The following is a 24,932-nucleotide window of genomic DNA, read 5'->3' as shown; positions in this document are numbered from 1 at the left end:
AACCAAGTCACAATCAAAGATTTACTAAGTCTTTCCTCTATCTCCTTATGTCCTTTTCTGAGTACTTCCAGACATTTGCAGCCCTGCAGAGGGCAGGAGGAGTCTCTGTGCCAGCTCACAGGCATCAGCAATTTTATACTGCTGGTGTTAGGGAAGCAGTTGAGCCTTAGCCCGTAAGATGGTAACACTGCCCAATTCCTGCACTTGGACTACATCTCCACTCTTGGCACTCCCCTGTTAATCTGCCATTCCTATTGGTCACACAATCAGCAACCACATGTAAAAATAAAAGGTACTAAAAATATACAAGTCCTCTTGTAACATAGTTTTCCAAAGGAGTAAGAATCACTCGCAGGGTACAGAAACTCCATGTGAAAGGCAGCTGAGTGAATTTTACTGCATCCTGGCTCCCACACTCTACCTTGCCTTAAGGCCCCCAGAACTGAGGCAGGCAGCAGACTCCCTGGGCACAGAACTGGTACGTTTCACCAAGTTTTTGACAAAGTACAGTGAGGAGACAAGAGCTAAAAGCAGCAAATGACAGGTCTAAAAAGACCAACTTTGAATTGGCCAAGCACCTTGCAAAAGATTTTCAGAATTCTTGTGACACAGATAAGAACAGTGAGTTGGAAAGACTACTGCACTTAAAGAATGTGAACTGGAACTGCACAGCTTAAATGTTTCTACAGGTGAAGGGGAATTTCTTTTCTATTTTTATTACAGTGAACGCAGCAATGCAGCTGAATGTATTCTGCTAAGTCAGAAACAAGTGCAGAAAAAGAAAACAACTGTCCCCTACTACTACCTGACATGACAGTTCATAGCATATCCTTCATTTATCTTGTCTGTTGAGACTTGTTTCATGCTGCACATAGGCAGAGGAGTCTGACTGAGCCTTATGTTTTCACCAAGCAACAAAAACTGGAACCTGGATAATCATATATTTTCTTAAATGAAGAATTTGCAGAAATACACACTTCAACATGTCTCTCCTCCAACAACTATTGAATTTGGGGTTTTAATGCACGTATTTAATTCAATAAAACAAATGTCACTAACTTGCATGGAACATTAAAACACTTGGAGATGAGGCGGTTTACAGGACCTGGTTACTTCTACTGAGAGGGATTTAAAATCTCCAAGTTGACTTCTGAGCATTAGGCAAACCTCTTAATAACTCCAGTGCAGTTATGTCAGTAATTATTTTTCACACAGAACTCGAAGAGACACAAAATATTAATTTTCCAATAAGCATACAAAAATAATTTCTTACTCTCTTAACCAGTTTCTGAAGTTTCTTTTGCTGCTTTCCAGTCAACACATGTCTAACTAAAATAAGTTAGCACAATCATTTGTATGGGCTGCCTGCACACTGGGCAGGGTTTGTTCCTCTTCTTGAGCTTTTTTGCACAGGTAAAACATGACATGAGGTGTCCCGTTTTGCCATGTACTATGCAGCCATTTTTAGGTCTGCTTTGACATATGACACACGGCTCTATGCTGGTAACAGGCAGACTGGACTCCATGCTTTCCTCTTTGTCTTGCATTTCTCTCTTCTCAGGTTCCTTAAAGTCCTCCTGACTGCTACAGAACATGCTGCTTGATGTTGATGGCTGGGAATAACCTTCACTTTCCTGGGACTCAGAAAGCTGTACTGATTTATCCTCATTCTCATCCACAGCTGGTTCTTTATCTTCAGTCATTTTTGCTTTCTTGCAATCAGGAACATCAAAACCTTCTCCAGACTCTGCAGAAAAGGAGGTTTCTAATTTGCTCTTTTCCAGTTTCTCACTCTTTTGATCTGGAAGCCAATCCTCACGAAGGGCCCAGCATCTGTGGCAATGTCGTGGAAGCGGAGGATTCATTTCATTGCATTCGGGACACTTCCAATAATCCTTCAGTGAATCAAAGGTTGGAACAGCTTAAGCTACTTGGAACACTTACAACTGAAGTATTCAGAAATTATAAACAATTTATTACTGCCAAAATAATTATTATGTTGAGCTATCAACTTGTTTACAATTTTAAAATTCCATTCAGTGGTTTTGGCCCCATTTTACAATTCTATATTAAAATGCTTCTTATTTTAAAAGGACTCTGGCTTTCCTTCGTTTTGCAATAGGTTTATGAATAGAACACTTCATTATTCCTACGCAAAACTGCAGAAACCAGACCACAGAATTCTTCAGAGGCCCTCATGAAAACTCGTTAAAAAGGTCATAATTTCCCTTTTTTCGGCTATGGACTCCTGCGACGGGAGCTATTCCAGGCGGAGGGGCCCTTGCCCGGCTGCGCTGCTGGTGCACACCGCGGCCGGGAGAGGGCGCTCCGACACAGCCGCAGCACAGAAACAGCGGCCAGGGCAAACACGGACGGGAAGGGGAAGGGGAAAGGGAAAAAATAAAAGGGCAAAACCAAAGCGGTGCATCCGCCTCTCACAGGTTACTCCACGGACTACAATGAAAATAAACCACTGTTTCGTTAAAAATACATTTTGCTTTGAAGGACAGAGACCCTTCTTAGAAACAATGCAAGCAAGTACAGAAAATCAAAACAAAAATAACCCAACCCAAAACTTACTTAGGCAAGTCCTAAAAAAAAAAATCAGTAACATCAAAAACTTATAAAACAAATTTTAAATCCTAAAAGTAATGGACAGGTCTCTTTTCCTACACATAAGCACCACTATCTTTTCAGAAGGTGGCCAGCCCTGTCTTTAACACACCAAGTCCCTCAGTCCTACAGACTATCACGGAACTGGAACACTTCACAGTTCCACAAAACAGCTTTAATTCAAGTATCAAATGTGAAAAATATAAATAAGGTGATAGGACACACTAGAATTAAAATGCAGTGTTTTTTCACAAACATCTCCATACTTTGCCTCAAGACTGTCAATTTCTTCCCACACCTCAAGAAGGGTCTCACAGAATGTAGTAAAGGCCTCTTTTACAGTACTGTTCTGAAAAAAGGCTTGCCTTCACATCTCTATGTTACAGACACCTTCATTCAAGCTGGACAGTAAAACTAGGTATTCTGACTTCTATAAAGAGTTTTTTAAATGTACATGACTAAGATTTTAATTTTTTTCCATTTTGTTCAGAAAGTCAGATTTAGGCTCCAAATAATTTTCTTCCATTAAGTCAATGAAATGGTAAATTAGTGTGGGATTGGGGTTTTTTTAATGGATTAGGAAGTTTATTACCCATTTTAAAAAAACCCCCAAGATATCTTAATAATCACATGTTCCTTAATAAGCACAGTAATTAAAATATTGTATTGGAACCTTCACACAAAGTCAATTTAATTCTTAAAAAACCACTGGTAGCAATAGAACTCATCTATACTTCTCCATCTATTCTATGTCAGTTTACCCAATTTACGATGCTTCACCAGACAAGTTTTTACTCACAGCTAAAGAAATCTCTGGATCTTCATCAAATGAATCAGCATCACTATCTTCATCCTGGTAAATAGTCAGCTGATAAACCTGGTTTAAATTTAAAAATATATATATATGTATACAGAACTGGCTTTTGGCATTTAATTAAAAATGCAAATATTTTTAACCTGCTAAGATTTTCAGATAGCAAGCTAGTGGAGAGTCTCCAGGGATGGACTATTAAGATAATTAATGGATTAGAGGAGCTGTCACGTGAGGAAAGCTGAAAGAGCTGGGAATGTTCAGCCTGGAGAAGGCTCAGGGCAGGAGGTAAAGGATGGCATCAAGAACACAGAGCCACGCTGTTTTCAGTAGTGCCCAGTGGCAGGACAATGGCAACTAGCACAAGTTAAACACAGGAGGTTCCCCCTGAGTATCACAAGACACCTTTCACTGTGAGGATGAAGGAGCACTGGCATGGCTTGCCCTGAGCACCTATGAAGCTTCTATCCCTGGGGATATTCAAGACACTTGGACATGGACCTGGGCAATCAGCTCTGCCTGAGCCAGGGCAGGTGGGTAAGAGAACCTCCAGAGGCCCCTTGGAACACCAGCCATCCAGCAATTCCCAAACCTACTGTCTGGAGCAGGAGCTTTCCTCCTCCAAGATACCATCCTCTCTCAGGGTGCAGCTCTGCTCTACACTACAATTTGGTGCACATCAGTACAGTCAGTCCCATTCAGCCTCCCAGCTACCACAATCATGTACATCCCTGGTGAATTCTGCCTCTGGTACTCACCTAATCTTGCCACGAGCTGATTAACCTCTTTAAAGTAACAGAAAACTAACCCAGGAAGAAAACCCTACATACATTCTCACTTCATTCCCGTCATTCTAGAAATCTCTTGAAAATTGCAGTAATCACAATTTTTCTGTCTTCCTGCCTACTAATAAAGATTCCTAAAACTTTGTTTCAACATCTCTATGAAACATTTACATTCACAGAGGCAAAAAACTTGGACATATCCCTTTGGAAAGAGTTACTCAGAAAGGTTTCCTTTGGTGTCAAGGGTTGTCAAAGCTCAACATGTACTTCTAGAATTAAAAATGCAGAAAGGCTATAGTACACATGCTGCCACTGACTTCAACAGCTGGTGAGAGCAGTTAAGCACCCAGACTTTCTTATCCAGCCCTTTTCAGAGCCTGCAGAAAGCCTCAGCACCATTTCAGTAGCTGGCTGGTGAGTTGTAAACAGGTGACCCAATTGCACCAATATGTAATTTGATTTAATGAACAACTGGCTGCAGATTGTGACACCAGCACATGCAGTTTGCAAATATACCTGAAGAGTTCTCCTTGGAAACTTGCAGTAATTTTTCATGTTGAAATTCCTTTTCCTTCTCATCCCCTCCCCCCAGGGTCAAACAAGGAAAGCAGATAGTACCTCATCATCTTCATCAGTGAGCTCCTGCCCTTCTTCATTATGGCTGTAATCTTCTGAATAAATAGACTCAACTTCAAACTCCACACTGAACTGGTCTGATACAGAACCATGGTCAAACCAATCTGAGTTTTCACTTAATGAACTAGCATCAAGATCCTGAGGAAAAGAAAAAAGAAAGCACACATTCAACCTCACCAGTCCATATACACAAGACTACTGATAAAACAACTCTCAGGATAAAACTGCACTACTCAGTATAATTAGCTATGGAAGAAAAAGGACCAGCTGCTGTGAGACACAGTACTTTTTATGAGATAAACAAATTATAGGTGGGTAAAAAGAAAGCTAGGCCTGGAAGCCTTTTGCTGGCTCTAATAAGAAACTGCACTCAGCCTACAGGCAGCTGAAAGGCTGCAGTCATTATTTCAGAAAGTCCCTCCTAAAACGTGAAAGAACAGATGAAAGAAGATGGTATCTTCTGGCTGCATGTCATTAAATTCCCTATTCTCATAAACTTTGTTTAATCTGAGATAATTTTTTAACAACTACAAAACATGAAGACTGAAAATACAGTATTAGTGCTGTCAATTGAGAACACAGTATGTGACCAGGAATACTGTTAGTTCAGCTCTTCATGACTTAATCGAACCACAAATTTGCCCTGGTGTTGGCTAAAAACAATACAAAACTTCTGAATAATGGCATGGCAAACTAATACAATGCACCATCAGCACCCATTCCACTGGGTACAGTTACCAAAGCTGTACCAGAAATAACACCTAACTCTGAATTATGGAATATCTATGACTCTTTTTGTCTCTTAGCATTCTAACAAATATTTATTTTAAAACACAAAATATGTCTGACTTTTTTCCATACTGTGCCAAGTAGCGAGGATCTTGGTTTTTAAAGAATATTCAACATTAATATCTTTTAAAATTTCACTTCAGCTTTGCCAGCAGACCTATGAAAAACCCCACTCCACCCACACACCTACTTTTCTTTCAACCTCTTTTCTTTCCTCAGACACCACTGAAGGCACTGCTGCTTTTAATTAAGAACACTGTGTTTTCAGATGCATGTTTGCACTTGTGGCATCTGCAAAATTTGTAACACAAAAATACTTTACTTTTCTATTTTGACTTACAGGAATGGAAAGAGAATCTGTTGAATCACTGCTATTGCTTCTTTCACGGCACAGACCACTGACTACACACCATGAGAGACTTTCATCAAATGTCACCGAAATGTTCTCTGACTTGTGTCGCTTTCTTCTGTCACTGTGCAGGTCATCTGAAGAACTTTTTTCTGAGCATAGTCAAGAATTTTTTTATTACTCAAAAACATCTATGCAATGCGCAGTTTTGAATTTTCTAAACAGAAGCTTAAAACACAATTTACTACAAAGAAATCTAGTAAAGTAAAATATTACAATATTTTTTTATAGGGCAAAAAGGCACTAAGACTTATTTTAAAAGATACAATAACTCTTATATCCATACAGTGTGAAACATTTCTGAAACCATATTTCAGGGGCTGGCTTTCCCCACTTGTCTCATCAGTACACTTACAAATGGCAGTCTCCACATGGAAGACAACAGCAAATCTGAAAGAATTTTTACTCCACACACAACATGTTAAACCCTTCCTAATTTTTAAGAAATACAATTAAAATCTTACTTGTCCTCACTCCCTCTACAGGCAACAGACAGAAAGGCACTTTCAGAGGGCTTTCGAGTCCAGAATTTGTGGGGAGATAGTGCAATTAGCTCCCAGTTCACAGGCCTCCAGAACACCTTGTGCTAAGCAAGGTAATTTCAGGTTCAAGTTTCAGACAACTCAACATATTTATCAGTGAATAGTTGCACTATATGTAATTGTATTTACCCAACAAGATTTTTGTAACAAACTCTTAGAACTTTCATAGCACTCTAGCAGGAAAACCTTCAAGATATACTATGCAAAAGCTGAACTCTGAAAGCATTGCTTTAACTCTGCTTACTAAGCATGCTTGGTTTGAGGGCAAAAAGGCAATGCTTTGTAAACACATCGTGTTTTGGAACAATCACCTACAGCAGCATGAGGACTAAGGGCACACCATTTTAGGGGTAGGCAAGTCAAAATTCAGCTCCATTGACTTCTAGAGCATTTGGTAAAAAACAATCTTATATAAAAATGTGTTGCAAATTCAGCATGTCAGCGCAGGGGAGTGAAAACCTCCCAAGATGTCAACAACTTTTGGTTCAACAGGCCTTGGTACAAGCCTGCTGGCTCCCCTGCAGGTGCCTTTTGCACCCACCCTCTGTTGCCCACCTTCTCCCTCGCCTTGCAAATCACACTGTGACAATCCAAAAGTCTTCAAGTCTTGAATCTTTCATTATAAAAAAACAAAAAGGAAAAAAAAAGGAGAACAAAACACTTGTACATACTTTGAGACTTCTCTTACTCTCCCTTGGTGCTTCTTGGCTCAGCCCCTTTCTTTTCTTTTCTTTTTTCCGCCCTGAGAGAGCCCCACCAAACTTGGTGCCCCAAGGCCCAAAGGATGCTCCTGTCCATCGTTGTCCTCATTTAGTTGTCATGGCTCCATGCCGTACTGATACTGTATCACCACAAGGTCTCTATACTCTATTTAAGGGGCTCCAAAAGAGCCACTACTATCCCAATTTAACAAGAATAGTGGTTTAAAAGGAAGATTTCCTATAAATTAGAAAAAAAGTGTATATAAAAACACTATATTAAAAGAACTCTTAAGGTTGTAACAAACTAATAAATGGATGCAAGGCAAGAGTTAATAATCAAACCTATAATAAGTAAGCACAACCCAGGACCTTATGTGCTCTGTGCCATGCCTAAATATTACAGGTTGTGATGTTTAACCAAGACTTTCCATCCTTTCATCAGTTTTAGTTACAACATTAAAATGTTCTTTTAATTTAGTGCAAACCGCTCAGCAACGCAGCACTGGTTTGGGACTGACTTAACACAACAGTCACCTATGAGGGACACAAAAACTACTACTTGAAAGCTGAGGAACAGAAAAATGCTCCTGAGCAAGTGAAGAAAAGGAAGTTCTATGCAGTGACAGGTGGTTATCACTGCCCAGGTAAGTGAAATCACCTAGTCATGAGGCAAGACAGTAAGTGATGGAACAAACTAATGTAAGAAATTCCACTGAAGAATATTTACATAGAACTGTAGAGAACACTTCCATTGAGAAACTAAACCAGGTTTACAATGTTATTGTTATTGCTACTTATAAGAAACATTCTGTGTTTTGAAAATGTATTTGCCAGTGATTATTGAATAACCACAGTAAAGACAAATGGGAGGCCGATATGATGCTTAGGTCACCAGATGTTTTAACAAGTGCTTAATGAATGGGGAGGTACCTGAATATATCCAAAATCATCCTGTGTTACTACCACACCTTTGATGCCTCCCACCAGTTGAAATCCAAAGAAAACTGGCATTAGTGAACAAACAAAATTTCAAATTTTGTGGCTGTCTACAGAGGGAATTGAAATTAATTTGATGGTATCAGTAGATTACAAACAAAAGTGTTCTCATAACGTAGATAACACAACTGATAAAAGTTCTGCTGATGTGAAAAAGTTTAACAGAGCCGTGAAGTAAGTTATTCCATCATCTTACTAACAATTCTAGACATCCAAACTGTAACATGACATTGGAGCAATGCAAGAAATTGTGTTTTTCTTTCAGACTGAACATTTTGGTTTCGGTAAGCAGAGAAACAAGAGTAATATTTGCCAGCATCTTCCAAGTCAGCAAGGCAAGAGAATGTAGTTTTTCCCTCTAAGTGGCCATGCTACTGGAAAACTCTGCACCATAAATCTGCAGATACCAGATTCACTGTGTGTCCTCCTCCTAGAAGATGTAGTTGGTTGGGAAGTCAGGCTTGATGAAGTCTGGTTCTCTTCTAACTCTTGCCTAGATTCCTGAAAACAGAAATACTGAGTAAGCCTGAGCATAAATATGAGGTAAAATTCAAGAATTAACTTACTAAATTAAACCATTGATACGATCATGCAAAACTGAATAGAATGTACAACTCAGAATAATTTATTCAAATAAAATAAAAATGGCACCTTAACAACATTTTCTTCTTCAAGCTGAGATGTGGCATCATCCTCAGGTGTGTCGCCAAGGGTAGAGTCTGAAACCAAACCAAAATAATACTTATAATACAATATAGCAGAAAAACTCAATTTCAGGCTGAAAAAGTAAATTCTAAGTAAAACTTAAAATCCAGACATTTTGCAACAATGGAAAAAACACACTGCTCCTTTGTTTTCCAGGTGTGTGCAGCACCTTCCCTGCAACATTACTGAAGTGGAAATGTGGGGAGAAAGAAGAAATGTCAACAGAAAGCAGCTCAGAATTCTGTTACAAATGGCTTCAAATGAAGTCTGTGCATAAACTGTGATTCTGCAGATATGAAAGAATATAAGCAGGAAATGTAATTACTTGCTCCTCTCCAAAGTGCTTTCTACTACTTATGGGAACCCTGAGTTAGAAAGACATACAATAGAAGAAAAATTAGCTGTTGTTAAAGATATATGCTTAGTAACTGACAGATCCTGAATTAATAAAGAGTCTTTCCTGAAAAAATAACTGGAAGATAAATTTAAGTTTGCAAGCTTAACAATGGGGATGACAAAGAGAGCAAGTTTCCCATCTTCAGCAGCTGAACACTTGCCTTTAGGAAAAATCAGAAACAAAGGGTGTCTTTATAGAGATTTAGAGGCCAATTTACAAAATGGTTTCCATTGTTTAACTTCTGTTTCAGACCCCATATAAGGCAAAAATTACAGCTATACTGAGCATTTTTATACTGCAGGACTGTGTGTAACAACTCTGCATTCAAGGAGTGGCTATCCACAACATCACCACAAAGATACTTTTTAAAAGTATACAGCCCATTTAAAACAGGGCTGAGTATAGCTCAGAATGACCAGTTCCAAATGAACTTCACATTCAGTTGTGAAAATCAAAACAGAACTTTACCACAAGAAAAAAAGCCTTTAGCCTAATTTCATTGCTGGCATAAGTTTAAGAAGTTTATTTTTCATATTAAAACTTTGTACGTTGTTGAGGGCTTTATCAATAACAAATACAAGCAAATTACTTAAGTTTGTAATTTAGTAGCCTTTTTGTTCAGCTCTGTGTTTTTTCTGGTTCTAGTCCAATAAAATTACCCAATTTTTTTGTTCTACTGAGGAAACAAGTGTTTGCTTTGGTTCACCATTTGTGATTGCTCTGGATTATAGTGAGCAAAGCCAAACAGCGAATAATGGAGAGCTCACTGTTGTCAGATCACTGTCTGCAAGAGTCACCATGAAAATTCTATTTTCCCTACTGCTGTTTCCCAAACAAATCACCCTCCTAAGCTAGCTTACCTTGTTGATTGATTGCTATCAGATTTCTGGAAATCATTGAATATAGCCTCCTTAAATAGGGATAAAGAAAGAGATGATACAAGTTAGCTACACGTAACCATAAAAGAGAGCTTACCATCTTTGAAGATGCGGAGAGTTAAAAAAGGGACATATGCATGATGGTCTTCATTATTTCCCAACCAGACTCTCAGAAAAGAATCCCATTTTTTACCTGTGTTCTTTTACTGAAAAGCTTGTTACTCCAAATAACTCCCCCAGGAGATCATTTGCACAGTGTACAATATGCTGCTGTTTTTCATCATATAATTGCTTAGACATAATATACTGTCCAATATAGAATATTACCTGTGAAATAAATTAAACACAGATGTTAAATATCCAGGTTGTTTCTTAAAGTCTAAGAGACAAAGCATATTAAATACATTGAAATTTACTCTTCAAACTCTGCCTAAAACTCTCTTTGAGCTGACAGATTTTCATCCATCATTCCAGAAGAACACTACTATTCTACTGACCACCAGAAACTTTTGTTCAGATTTTTGAGAAACTTGCTAAATACCCAACTACAAGTCAGTAGGAGAATAAACGCTGTCTTATCTCAATTTCTAGACAAGCTATGAAAAACACTGCCCCTCCCCATTTACCCAACCCAAAACAACCTATCTGTACTCACTGTAGTCTACCTTTAGTGGTTAAAAGTTCTCACCTCCTTCATAGTAAAAGTGTCCTTTTCAGCACCAGCTAACTTTAACAATTTCAACAGCAGTGGCTTTGGTTTAACCTGTGTATGAAAGGAGAAAAAATACACTAATTATCACCAAAAAAACCCATTTATTTATACCAGCTGTTTTCCTCCTTCTGTATTAATCTGATATGCAAACATACAACTGCATTAAAACCTATCTTCATTCAAGTTTTTCACTTTGTAAAGTTCAAACTTAAAAGCAAATAATATGAACCAAATCATACTAAACTTCTCATACACTGTTCATCTTAGCTCAAACCCCAGTTTTGCACTGTCCCCTGGTTTCAGCTGGGGTAGTTAATTTTCTTCCTAGTAGCTGCTACAGGGCTGTGTTTTTGATTTAGAGGGACAATAATGTTCCCAGCACACTGAAGTTTTTGTTGTTGCTAAGTAGCTACACTAAATCAAGGATTTTTCAGTGTCCCATGCTCTGCCAGTGAGGACATGCACAAGCCATGAGGGAACATGGCCAGCACAGCTGACCTGAATCCCCTGGGGGGATTCCACACCATGGAATCCCAAGGGGATATTCCACACCATGGAATGCCAGGCCTAGTGCTATGAACAGGGGAGTTGGCCAGGGGGTTAAACCTCAACACACTGGTAAATACAAATTCCATAACTGGAGCTACAGAATTTGTTTATTAGCTCCAAGTCCAGGGCTGGGTCCTGAGGAACTCAGCTTCACTCCTTTAACCATTACAACAACTCCCAAAGGGGAGGGAGGATGGAAACAGACCTCTGTAACTGCTAGGTCCACAGTGCAAGTCCTAAAACACTGGTCCATCTCTTTCTTGGTCTCTTTCTGTGACAGTTTCTGAGGTTTTGGTTTTGCATTTGCCAGCTGGGCTGCTTTACCTCTCTTAGCTGGGACCAGCACACCCTGTCCCTTCTGTCATACCTCACTCACACCCACCTCCCACCCAATGGCCTCCCACCCAGTCACTGTGCCAGCAGTTTAATCTGCAGTCAGTCTATGACAATTTCCAAGGCAGAGGAAGGAAAAGTTAAACAAGAAAAATCACTTCCCCCATACATACATACATACACACAAACTGCACCGTCCCACACAGCTGAGCCAGCACCAGTGCAGCAGATGAGAACAAGCTGCAGGGACTGCCACAACAGCAAAGCCTGTGGAGCCACCGATGCTCCCAGAGCAGTATATTCCAGAGTCACCTCTTTAACAATAATGCAACCATTCTAAAACCGGGCTAATATTTAGCTATCCTGATATATTACATAAAATAAAATGTAAAAAATAAACACACAGAAAGTAAAAAAAAAAAAACCAAACCAAAATAGGGAAGTGTGAACAAAATATCATGGGACAAGGAATTAATGTTTGAGGAAGGGTGGAGGAGGGGAACTACCCTTCATTCCATTCCACAGATCCACTAAAACCAACATAAGTTTCAGTGAGTTAACAAGATATTAGCTGCAAGAATCACACATTATGAAAAAAAAAACTAAGCTCCTGGACAACATTAGCTGTCCATTCACCCCCTCCTAAGAACTGAATTATTTAGAACATGTGTCACATATATTAGTTTCATAAAAGAAGCAAACAAAAACTTATTCAGGTACTACTGACAGTTAAGCATAGCAAGGCACAGTTTCAAAACTGAATCCACACCTAAGCCCACTTTTACTCCCCAGCCCTCTCCTCCTGTCTCCTCCAAGTTCTGCAGCCTTGCAGGTCTGACAGCAGACAGTACTATCACAATATGATGATATTAAAAAAAGGAAGACACAAATTAAAACAATTTTGAACAGCACTGTTCTGCAATTTCACTTTTTTGAAGTTCTACTGTCAAATCCACACTTTTAAGCTTAACCCTTCTACACAAGATAATTCAGTTCAACCATCATTGTACGTATGCATTTCAGGTGTAAAAGGCTTCAATCCTCAGAAAAACTAAGGACAAAACAGCAGAACTATCACTGTATTATGGAAAGCCTAGAAATGCAAAGCCATAACACAAATCGAAAATCTTCCCATTATTTCACCAAGAGTATGTTTTGTACGATGGAGATTTTCTAAAGCTCTTCAGCTATAGGATCTTTAACAATTACCACCCGAAATACTTACAACTATCAAATCTGATCATAGGATCCTTTTTATTAAAAGAAAGCAAAAAACATCAAACGTCTCCAGGAAACATTCTAGACCTATACCATCACCCTGTACTCTCAATTACGCTGAAGATTTGCTTCCTACAGAAACAAAGAGAACCACCTTCTCTGGCTGGACTTCCTGCCTTTTCTCCAGCCATCGCTCGGTAAGCACAGGATTCTTCTGAATTAGCCGCTAAAAACTCTGCAAAAAGCACGCAAAACAACCACGCGCCCAGCAGCTACTGACCAGCGCCTCTTGCTCCGAAGTGGCGGCAGAGGCATCCGTAAGGGAGGACATCTTGGTATTGCACATTTGCCTGCAGTGAAGGGAGAACAAGTCAGATCGCGGCACGCAGCGACACAGCCCGGGGGGGCGGCAGCCGCCAGGCCGGCGGGGCCCACTCACCTCGGGGCCTGCTCCAGCCCGCACGCTGGGCTCCGGCGGCGGTGTCTGTGCCGGGCCGGGCCGGGCCGGGCCGGGCCTTATATAGCGCTGCCCAGAGGAGGCAAGTCAGGGCTTAGCTCCGCCGCGGCCCGGCGCGGCCCGACATGCCTGAGCATGACCCGCAGCGCCGCCGCCGACTCACCGCGGGGGGCGGGCGGGCGCCACCGGCCCGCGCTGACTCACCGGCGTGGAGAGACGGCGCCGTAGAGGAACAGCGGCGATCCCGCGCCCCGCACCCACCCACCAGCCCGGCGCGGTCTGCCTGGCCTGGCCTGGCCCCGTTCCGCCGGCGGGAGCCCCTCCCCCCAGCACCGAGGGCCGCACGAGCCACCGGCGAGACCCCCGGCTCCCCCTCGGCCCCCGAGCGCGCCGCGATCGATCCCCACGCACCGCCAGCCACGCCCGCTCCGCTGCCCGGCCCGCGGCGGGCGGAGCGCCGGGAGCGCCGGGCCCCGGCCGGACCCTCTAGCGCGGCCCCGGCGCGCCGCGCACGCCGCCCGCCGCCATGTTGGTGCCCGCAGCGCCCCCTGCGCCCGTTGGCCGCGGGAAGCGGCCCCGGGGAGGGAAAGGCGCCCCCCGCCCGCCGCGCAGCGGCAGCGACACAGCCCGGGCCGGCCGCCTCAGGCCCAGCAGCGCCTCTGGGCACCAGCTCCGCTTCAGCGGCCGACCATGCCTTCTGCGTTGGTTTCATTTCCAGAGGTAGTTAAGAAATGAAACTAAGAGAAAACTCTGCATCCAGAGATAGTTGGACGTTGTCGTCCTATGCTCTTGTCATCTCCCATTCTACAATTTTCTGAATCTTTTCAAATGTAGGCCTTTTGGAAGTATGTTACTTTAACAGGTACTTATTAGTTGCTACACTTCAATTCGAACTGGTTCGTTTTTAGTCTGCCTTTTCTAATTCTCAGGGTTTTTTTTTGCCCATGACGTTTTGAAATTATTTTTGAATAATGAAAAGCTTTTTTCAGAGAACATGAGTGGTGCAGACAGTGTTTAAAGATAGGCTAGAGCAGAGGGAGTGTAATGCTACTTTTCCATGACAACTAACTTGTCCAAACAAGCAGTGGATAATTGCCTGGACTTGTCTGAGCTTCTCGGCAACCATGGCACCTTGTAAATTTCCAGCAACAATTTAAATCTAGATATTTGTGTGTGACGACAGATTTTCAAGATGACCTTTTTATCTCTCTAGAGCATAAAGCTCAAGGTCTAGTAAGGGACAGCCGAGAAGCTGCTAGAATTTTGCAAAGCCTGCTCACCTCCTTTTAGTGCTGGGATTTGAGGGCAAACAGAAATCTGTTTTTAGTGGAGTCAAGAATGTCCTGCAGCAGGCAAAGTCTGATATCTGCTCTTTTCCACCCAGCACCCCAGTTCCTGACATCCTTAGCTAATTTCATTCTTAGGAGAAAACTCCATCTACACAAAAATGCAAGAGGAAGGAAGTGAATGGCTGCTAAATACCTCAACTACTGATGCTCAATCTTGTCCTCATGTAGACTACACAAAAACTATAATTCCAATGCAAAATGTATTTTACTGAACAGAAACCGAACCAAACAAAACTGTTTATGTAGTTCTCCCCAAGCTATCACATTATTGATCATCATCTTAAGCACAGTATCATTTTGCTATGGCTGTGTGGCAATTAAAAGAGCTTTTTAAAATTAGCAATAAATTTTCTGTAGTCCAAGACTTGCCAAACTCATAACTGACTTTCTTTTTCCACTTCTCTACCAGTAAGCATCTTCTGACCAATGGCTTTGAGTCTGAGATTATTTAAATAACAACTTCCCTTACTGATTCATTAACTGCTAAGGATAAAAAAAAACCCAACAGTTTCTGTCTAGGTTTTTTATCAGCCTTCAAGGACAATCTTATCTCTTTTCTCCAACAGACTAATCTTGAGTTAAGGGAAATTGCAAGTAGGTAAAATATGCTGTCTGTGCTAGCTGATATGCAGTGCTGCAACACTTGTTTGTCACTAGTACAGTTAGTGCTGCTATGTGATCAACATACATAATTATTTTCTTGTGCTTGATTATTCAGGAGAAGTATAATTTAAAAGTTTTACTTGAAGGGTGAGTAATAAGCTTCTATAGTTACAAGAGCTGACTTCTCCACTATTTGAGGGTTGAAAAAAGAAAAGGAGATATCAGTACACCTGTGTACTTTACTTATAATGCTACAGAAAATATCTGGAGTAGTTAAGGTCCAGCTGCCTTAACTGGAGATACTCACTTTACACTGTGGTTAGCTAACATTGTATGAAACCCTTTTTAATATAAACTCAGATTCTAACTGTAGACATTTTACTGTTTAATGCTTACAAGCTAAATTATTTCCTGAGATGGATCTGGTCTACCTATAGGCACATGTGCCAGAGGAAAGGCAGGCCCCAGTGTTGCAGGAGTGTCCAACTCAAGTGAATGGACGGACTATTAAAACACTTCAATTTCTGATTTTTGTTCCTCACTGTAATTTTTTTCTCCCCAATATGTCCTACTTACCTTTCCTGGCAGCTGCCTGTTCAACATCCAGCACATGCACAGTATGGTCCTTGCCAGATGCTGATTGGTGGCCAGGGTTTGTCAGGATTCATCTCCAAGCCATTTGCTCCTAATCAGATAGAATAATCTCATACTGTCTATGAACTGCTCCCAGACAAAAAAGAAATAAATTCAGAGCAACTCTCCAGGGTTTTGCACTGTGCTGATGTATCCTTTCTGAAGCCTTAGGCTGCATCTCTATTACTGTGACATAAAGCTGGGATCCACTGTGTGCTGCAGATTGCCAGGCACCTCAAGGTGAAAGGACAAAGGAAGAAAGATGCTAAAATGCAGCTGGAGCATGTGTTGCTTGATGTGGCTTTCTGCCAGGGCTGCCTGCTGCAGCTGTGACCCCTCGTGCCAGACAGTGGGTCAGTACAATTCTGTACAAATACAAAAGAAAGAACTTTGTTGCTTTCTTGAAACGGCTGTTGTGTAAGAAAAAGCACAACGATAAGAGATCCTCATGCCAGTAATAGCATATTTGATTCAGGGAAATTCTATGTCACAATCTTTCACCTATCCCAATGGAGACGTCTGTCAGCACCTCCCCCAGAAATTCATACTAGAAATGACACTCAGGTTCTACTAAGTGAAAAGCAGATGCAGCCTTCCTGGGAGCAGGTTTGGACAGACAGGCAGGAATCAAGAGCATGGCTCAGCAGCAGTGGGAACCCAAAACCCACACACAGTGCTGTTGCAGTGGTTTAACAAGGAACACTAAACTCTCCTTGCTGTCCAGCTTGTGTTTTCCTGGTGTGCAGGAGCCATGTTTGAGTTTCCCTGGGCTGCACTGCCCTTCCCAACAACCCCAGTTACTCTGCAGGCTGGGTGGCATGGCAGGCATTCTACACCTTCACCTGGGAGCACACCCTGGGCTGTGGTGTCTTATCACAGAACCACAGGATATTCTGATTTGGAAGGGAACCCAAAAGGATCATCAAAGTCCAGCTCCTGGCCCTGCACAGGACACCTCTGAGAATCACACCATGTGCCATGTGGGTGCTTTGGGTACATGATCATCAGTTTCCTACATTTCCATAACTTCAGATGTTTATTTTGAAAAATGTAAAATCACTTCAGGTGTACTGGAAAAGAGGGTCTCAAAAATTATTTTTTTTTCTGGCAGCTGTTCATGAGCTCTTACCTCCCTCCCACACACCCTCAGTTCAGGTGTGTCTGCTCTCCAGCACGTTAACTCCAGCTGCTTCAAAACCACCTGGACATGGAATAATCCCACATCAGAAAACAGCAGCTCTTCTACTTTTGTTTAATTGGTGCATTTATTCCTTCATCCATCTGGGAGAGCTTGGTAATCTGTCTGCCTAAATCTGATTCCTATTTAGCAGAGCACAGTCAGCCACAAGCACAGTTACATGAAACAATAGTGTATGCCTTCTGAAGGGAAGCCAACTGGCAAAAATACAAACCAATGAATTTGAACTTCTGCTCAATATCTAACACAGAATGAAAGGGTTGGGTATTTTTTCACACTCTAGTTTTCTGTTTAGTCCTCACTTTTGAAAGAAGCTCATGGAACAGCTCTAAAGAACTAAAAGGCAGAAATTTCAGGAAAAGACTCCTCTTACTGTCAAACAGTTTTTGTTAAGCACATCACTGAGTGAAGAAACAGGCTTTTTTTCTTAAGCAGGGGTGAAGTATGTGACTAGGTTGTGACCAAATCCTGCTTTACTAAACTGTGAAAATTAAACAATCCAGTGATCTCTCCTTTCCCACAAATACTTGATTGTATGTAATTAGATCAGAAAACCCCCAGTATAATCATGCTCATCTGCCTTATGTAATCAAACTAGGATGATGCCAATTCAGTTTAGAATTTTTCTTTTAATTTAGTGCTCATTTGTCATTCAAATGTGCTGTTCAGTCCAGCACAAAAAAACATTTATGTTCAAGGGAGTGGCCCAGAAGGGTGTGTGGGGTGTGCACAGGCTATTAGGACTCATGTGAAACACTGAGGTTTCTTTCACTCTGAAACTGAAATGTGTTCAGGGACAATCTAGATCCAGAGAAGCTGAGAGCAAACACAGCACGAAATCTAAATCCAGTCTGTTTGGAATGCTATGCCTGGAGAGAACTACAGCTGATGATGAGGTCAGGCCTGAAGTACTATTCAGGTCAGGCTGCAGGTTAGAGGAAGAAAAGACAAAAAATTAAATGTCTGGCTGTTAGTTGAACTGTTTGTTTCTAACAACAAAACCCAGAAGGGATTTTATTACACAACCAGCTTCTAACTGAGACCCATTCTATGTACCTGATCATTTATCTCCCAGAATTGTCCCAGTCTTGCTGACCCAGCTGCCCACATCTCCTCTGCATGCTCCATTCTTGCTTTCTAGCTGCCTGTTATACAAATAACATATGCTTTGCTTTGGGTTGCAGCATCTATAACAACCTTCCTTGCAGACCTTCTTCTGGTCCGCTCCACAATTTAATGTTTGGTTGATGCAGTCTTACTGACTGGTGTATGATTTTACTTGACACAGGATGAACCATCCATTCCTGACAAAACCTCAGCCCTTTTCCTTTCCTAATACACTTGATTTACTGATGAATTACAAAGTCACCTTTCTGCTGGCTCTCTATGTTTGAGAGCACAACTTCTTCAGTAGCATTTTTAGCATACAGTTGTAGCACATGCAGGTAAAAAACAGTGCAAGTATCTAGGCAGGTAAAAAACAGTGCAAGTAGCTAGACAAGTAGTTTGGAACATTTACTAGAAGCATTAGTATCATAGCCTGGCCTGAAACCCTCAATGCTAATTTGAGTAGTTTCCCTCCACTAGTTCGTTGCCATCACAAACAGGGCTAAGTTATCAACCTTGGATGTATATTCTGAAGCCTGCTTTGAAAGTAGATTTGCTGTGAAGAGTTTCCTTGAGATTAAATATCCCCCTCATTCTTGCTAAGTCATCCTTCTGAGAAACCACATTGTTTACCCAGTCTTTTTTTTTTTTTTGCCCATATGCCCTCTCTTGGTTCAGGTGGATCCTGATCACAAGTCACCTCAGCACCCAGGAGCTGGCATGCAATAACTTGTTGCCAAGTGAGAGAAGTGGTTTACAGTGCCCAGTTGCCTGCCTGTGAGTTAGTACCTGTTTAAACACAAATATGAAACAACAGCATGTAAGCAAGGAGCACATCATGACACCGAAACAGAAACAGAAACAGTTGTCTCTCTAGAGCAAGAGAATAAATAGTAACCTCAGCACAGCACTCAGAACTGGTGTAGAACTGCGCATTCCTGGGAGGAGTTTTGTGACCCACAGAGATGCAGCACAGTTCCACTGCAACAGCAATAATGGTTTACCTGCTTGTTCTGAGCTGGATTCCAAGGCCCTGGAACACGACAGTCACAGAAATCAAGGGAAAATGTCCTATTTTCCCCCTGGGTCAAAGAAAAAGCTCTAACACATGTTTTACATTCTCACATCTGCAGTAAGAAACACTAAGGAAGGGGAACTTTGGCATCTTGCAGTTCAGGTGCCAGACACTGTTTGGGATGACCAGCACTCTCTTGAGCTTTTTTTTAGGTTCACCTCTGATTTTCTGTTTTACTTCCAACAGAGTTTTCTTCCCAGTACTTGTGTATTCCTGTATCCTTCTCTCCTCCATGTCATTTCTGCTTCTCAGATTTTGTTCATATTTCCACAGTATATTTTATATATATAATATACACTCTACAGATATAAAAAGTAGTTTCATACAAAGAGCTCACAAACTATTCTGCAATAGTTTGTTGCTCTTATTGTGTCCTGATTTTTGGTAGTTATATGTGAAAATGTTTGTAGAATTGGATCAATAAAGAAGCATATAGCAAGAGGGCTTGCTCCTTCTTAAAAGTATATCCATATATTTCACACTCTATTTTTGTTCTTTCATTGTAGAATTTTAATTTTTCATAACTTCCACCTGAAAGCCAGCTGGTGGCACTTTCCAGTCTGTGGCATACATTAGCCTGAGAAGGACTGTGATGGGGCTATCTGCACTAAAGACATTTTAATAAGTAGCAGGTAGTTCTTGTCCAAATCCATGACTTGGGTTTTTTACCAGAATTTTTAAAAAATAAATATGAAATAGCAAAGTTAAGGGAAAGCCCCCATCCCAGCTGCCTTTCCAATTGTAATCTAAGTATCAGGGGGCAGTACAGATCAGGATAACATCTAGAGTCTTTATCAGGAAGGCAATATTCGAAGAAAGGAAGTATTAAGCCAAACGGTACATGAATTTTTGAAGGTTGTGTGTGCCACTAAACTCGTTTTTCTGCTACCTCCCTGATTCCATTAGCCGGTCTGACAGCCACCACCGCAGTTCGGAGCCTTGGGACTCGGAGCCCCCGCCCCGCTGTCCTCGGCAGGAGCTTTGTTAGGGCAGTTTCGCTGGTGGTTGCGCCACCTGGTGCAGAAAAGGTTTTTTTCCCATCTACAGCACCCAAAAAAGGCTCTTGGAATTAATGCATAAAAGTTGCACAAACCCATTGATGCCACTGAAAAGCAGGACACAAACTAAGCTCCGACTGCACGTGATGAAGCCGTGCAAAATACTATTCTGTGCTTTGTTTGGTTCCATTGAAGCATTAATACCTTGGTTATCTCCTGTCTCCACAAAAAGCAAGTGCAAGGACTTCTTGGAATGCCTTCATTCAGCTGGTTTTGCAATATCCATCCTAACATCTTTAAAGGTTTAAATCACCTTTGTAGTTTAAAAATAATTTGGAAATTTCTTCTCCATTTGTTTGTGTCCTGGGAGAGATATGCAGGCACCGGGCTTTGACTTCTGACCTACCTTATTTATCTTAACCACATGTTGTTCACCTATGAGCCAAGGCCAAAGGGTAGGACACCTAGAGAGAAACATACCATGTAGTGCTACTCACAAGGGGAAATCCCAAATCCACTGTTGTGGGACTGAAAGGTATTACTGCCTCATGCCTTTGCTGCCAGAGGACAGGCTACAGTTTGCTCACATAAGCAAAACAAACCTCACACAAACACACCCTGAAATGTACTGCAGTGAGACATCTGAAAGCACAGATCTGGTTTTCATGCCAAAATACAGTTTCAAAAAGACTCTCAACTTTTCAAAATATTTTTTCTCAATTTTCAAAATATTTCAAAAACACTTTCCCCCATATCTTTTGAAGAGAGTCTATTGGAATACAGACTATCCTTTTTGGCAGGTAATTGCCAATCCTGATCTTTAACTCATTCAATGCAGAGGATATCACAATATCTAATTTCCTCTTTCTTATTGGATGGTGTATATGTAGAGCTGCAGGGAGTCTTTGACTTGGGCCTGCCTTACTATCTCTCTGATCCTTAAATAGAGCAGTTGTGGGGCTTACTCAGCTGCACAGCCACACTGAAATGGTTGTGTTTAATGGCAAGATGATGAAGACAGCACACATCCCTTTGTAAAGGAATTGGTGGCATGCTACTTCAGAGACATCTGTTCCCAGCCATTTCTTCCATCCTCTTGCTGCCCCTTGTTATTTGTGCACCTATGGTATAAAGTGGATAAAGTGACCTAGCACACCTGAGAAATAATGCAATTTTTTTTTTTTGTAGATAAGTTCCCTGAGGCAGTCCCAAGCAGCTACACTGCTGCTTGGGACTGCCTCAGGGAACTTATCTACAGAAAAAAAACTACTACCTGCAGCTCTACATATACACCATCCAATAAGAAAAAGGAAATTAGATATTGTGATATCCTCTGCATTGAATGAGTTAAAGATCAGGATTGGCAATTACCTGCCAAAAAGGATAGTCTGTATTCCAACAGACTGCACAGCAGCTGGCCCAGGACATCACTGGAATGGCAGCAGGCAGGTAGGCAGGGAAAAGGTGGGATCTGCTTCAGCTATTTTATCAGCATTACTAGGAGGAGGAAGATTACATTATGCTTGGCTGATTTCAGGGCACACCACTGCCAGAGGTGCTCCATTCTCCTCCTTGTCTCCTCACTTAAGGCTGCAAACTGATGGGGAGAACTGATGGAAGAAGTGTGGTGTTGGATTGCCTCAGCCTCCTTGTAGTGTTTGGTGATGCAGCTGGGCCCATCAAATACCTCACCGAAAGAATGCCCCAAGCTCATCTAATGCCCCGTTGAAACAATGGCCTTGCCAGGAGCTGTGCATTCCTAGCCAAGTATTTCTTTGAACTGGCTTTGGCTCCTTTGACCACAGATTTATCTGATTCAACAGCAGGATATCTACTTGTATTTGCTGCTAGTATGTCAGCTTGCTTTATCAAGAACACATAAGACATCATAAAGAAAGCAGCAGGGACACACAGCTGGAAGCAGAGAAACGGAGATGGAAATGGGAAATAACTCCTTCTGAAGGCAGGGAGCCTCAGTGGTCTTTTCCTTATCATCTAACCATACCTTGAATGTTATCTCCTGTATCAGTCACCTGGGTTGATAAACCAGTTAGAACTGTGACCATATTCCCAGAAGTTTCCCTCAGGTGTTACTCAGGGAGAAGCAAAGAGTGCATGTAGTATCACTGGTAATTACTTTAGCCCCCCAAGCCAGCTTTTCCTGTGCTGCAAAGGAGCCGAAACGTTTGCAAGATGAGATGTGTTGATACTACCAAAGAAGGCACTTCTGATGGTAATTTGCAGGCCGTGGTGTTTTATAACTCATTTTCTCTGTACTTCAAACTGAAATTGCTCTTTCTGTGAAAGCTGATGTAAAAATACAAGACGTCACCCCCTTCTGCTGTTGTTGGGACTTTGTGACAAAAGTTACTGCCTTAGCAATGCAATTTATGTTGGAGGGATTGTTGGAAATGATACAACTTCAACATTTTTCATGTAACTTCAGTCAGTTCATCTTTGCCCAGGGGGAGGGGAATTGAAGTTTCTCTTCAAAGGACGCTGTTCACCCGGTGGGTCTGATGAGCTCAACATCTACAGACTGGGAGTGACCAGAAGATGCACAGGAGAGAAGCAAACATTAATGAACATGACCCCCGTGCGGGAGATAGGAGACACCTGGTCCGGGAAAAGATCGCTAAGAGAACCGAAGAATGAGGACCAAATTAGCATCGAAGGCAAAGGGATAAATAAGCAACAGGAAACAGAATACCAAGACTTGTGTAATTTAAGACCAATGAACGTGAATTTCTTTGGGATTAGTCTGTAAAAATATGTGAAATGTGTGGTGAAAAACCATTTGTGATGGAATGATTTTCACTGCACAACCCAAGTGGGATGAAATAATTTCTATTGCACATCCTGGCTGAAATGACATCCTGGCCAGAATAAAGTACTACCTTGATTCTCTAACAGTGCAGAGATGTGGGAGAGTTTCTGGTTTTTCCCCTGCAGCCTCAGTGACAGGATCACTACCCATATCTCAGTTCTCACTCTGTCATGTTAAACTGATACCCCAAGGATTGTATCCAAGGGAGACCACGGCATGGGCGCACATTCCTCTTTACTGACACAGACAGGAAAAGGACAATCGGCTCTGGAAAAACAGAAGCCTGAAGTGGCTGAGGAGCAGTACTGGTACACACCACTGGCAACCTTCGCACACAGACTGAGTCCTTTCAGTTCATGCAGCCATAAAATTATTTTATTCAACACTAAAATGATGACTGGGCTAAAACTAAGAAAACTGTATGGTTTTATCTATGTTTTATATATGCATATCAGCTCTCCATTTTTACTAGATTCTCGTTCCAGTTTCCAATGCAAACAACCCTCTTTAGATCTCAGTGTCTCTGGCTTCTACTACAATCCAATCCTGCCAAACCCCTTTTGCAGCAAAGTAAGTTTTAATTCATCTCAGTTATTCCTACCAACCCAAATTTAAATCTCATTAGACAATTAGGACATCACGTCATAAAATAATTTCCTCAGACATCTTTGCATACCCTGATTTACATTAATTTTTAAAAGGAAGCTCCGAAGATGAGGGGATTTGCTTATTGTACTTTTACACTCAATGAAAATGCTGAGAATACTTAACTTGAATGCATTTAAGTCCTGGCTTGCTTAGAGACAAGTAAACTGATCAGAAAATTAACCAGCCTTTATAAGTAATATCCCAGTGATTTGTGATTTGTGTAACACCCAGTGAATTACTATAAGCTATCCAAGAAGCACAAACAGATGATGTAGCACAGACTGGTTCAGCTAAATAAAGCACACTGAAAAATAGGATCAACATCCAATTTACATTCCAAAGATCCTCCCTTTATACGGGGGACAAGGGGAATAGAGAACTGCCAGTCCACAGGAGGCTGCAGAGCCTGGAAGCAAACTACTGAGGCTCAGAGCAGAGCCTGTCTCCCAGACTTCAAGGCCACTTAAAGGCTCATAAATATGTTGAGTGCTTAAGAACCTCTTTGAGGGCTTCCGTGTGAGAAGCTGGTAGCTGTACATGCAAAAGAGTGTTTTCTCACCATTCCGTTTGTGTGTGACACTTCCTGGTTCAAAACCTGTCTTGTGAGGCCCAAGTTCCATCCGGACTGTGGAACGAGGCGCCTCCCGCCCCGCTTCCCTCGATCCTGTTTCCAGCCGTGTGGGGTCGCCCTTCCCCCTTCTCCCTGCACGGAAACTCGCCTGCCCGCACAGGAAGGCTCTACAGCCACTCGTGGCCATTCTGCCTAGCAGAGGGCCATATAATCCTCCCAATTCAGACACATCAAGGGGCAGAAGCAAAAGCCTAAACTGGGTCCAGGGGAGACACGTGCCTTTAAACAGGAACGTGATGTTCCACTGATGCTGCCATCTCATATAATGTGTGCTAGGAGCGTGTCTTCAACTACATCTGCTAATTTCTCAAAGTTTCTGAATTTATATTTCT

At 41.7% G+C, this 24,932-nt stretch overlaps 2 protein-coding genes across 5 annotated transcripts; one reads left to right on the top strand and one right to left on the bottom strand.

Moving 5' to 3' along the window:
* Window positions 1–246: 246 nt before the first annotated feature.
* Window positions 247–14,002, bottom strand: MDM2 (MDM2 proto-oncogene). 4 transcript variants are annotated; one of them, XM_054273078.1, is made up of 11 exons: window positions 13,943–14,002; window positions 13,355–13,424; window positions 10,951–11,025; window positions 10,456–10,589; window positions 10,245–10,294; window positions 8,934–9,001; window positions 8,690–8,783; window positions 5,975–6,135; window positions 4,828–4,983; window positions 3,413–3,490; window positions 247–1,895 (listed from the first exon to the last, which is right to left on the bottom strand). In XM_054273078.1, exons 2-11 carry the CDS (start codon window positions 13,418–13,420, stop codon window positions 1,326–1,328), a joined length of 1,452 nt encoding a protein of 483 aa, XP_054129053.1. In that variant the 5' UTR covers window positions 13,421–13,424; window positions 13,943–14,002; the 3' UTR covers window positions 247–1,325. The 4 variants fall into 4 exon arrangements, with proteins under 4 accessions (XP_054129053.1, XP_054129070.1, XP_054129061.1 ...); XM_054273095.1 differs by lacking the exon at window positions 13,943–14,002 and adding an exon at window positions 13,695–13,767; XM_054273086.1 differs by lacking the exon at window positions 13,943–14,002 and adding an exon at window positions 13,514–13,553.
* LOC128938907 (skin secretory protein xP2-like) lies at window positions 13,657–14,259 on the top strand. The gene has a single exon (XM_054279553.1). It carries the CDS (start codon window positions 13,657–13,659, stop codon window positions 14,257–14,259), a length of 603 nt encoding a protein of 200 aa, XP_054135528.1.
* The last annotated feature ends 10,673 nt before the right edge of the window (window positions 14,260–24,932 follow it).

This window comes from Melozone crissalis, unplaced genomic scaffold, assembly GCF_028551555.1.
Source record: "Melozone crissalis strain CALT ecotype California unplaced genomic scaffold, PUWL_Pcris_2 ptg000004l_1, whole genome shotgun sequence".
NCBI classification, from domain to species: domain Eukaryota; kingdom Metazoa; phylum Chordata; class Aves; order Passeriformes; family Passerellidae; genus Melozone; species Melozone crissalis.
This window is presented reverse-complemented; position numbering and strand designations above follow the sequence as displayed.

Excerpts from the sequence above, each read along its gene's own strand:
- LOC128938907 (XM_054279553.1), top strand. The coding sequence starts at position 13,657 with ATGCCTGAGCATGACCCGCAGCGCCGCCGCCGACTCACCGCGGGGGGC.
- MDM2 (XM_054273078.1), bottom strand. The coding sequence starts at position 13,420 with ATGTGCAATACCAAGATGTCCTCCCTTACGGATGCCTCTGCCGCCACT. Across the intron at positions 10,295-10,455 it reads TTTTCAGTAAAAGAACACAG|GAGGCTATATTCAATGATTT; the intron begins GTAAAAAATGGG and ends TCCCTATTTAAG. Across the intron at positions 9,002-10,244 it reads GATAGCAATCAATCAACAAG|ACTCTACCCTTGGCGACACA; the intron begins GTAAGCTAGCTT and ends GTTTGGTTTCAG.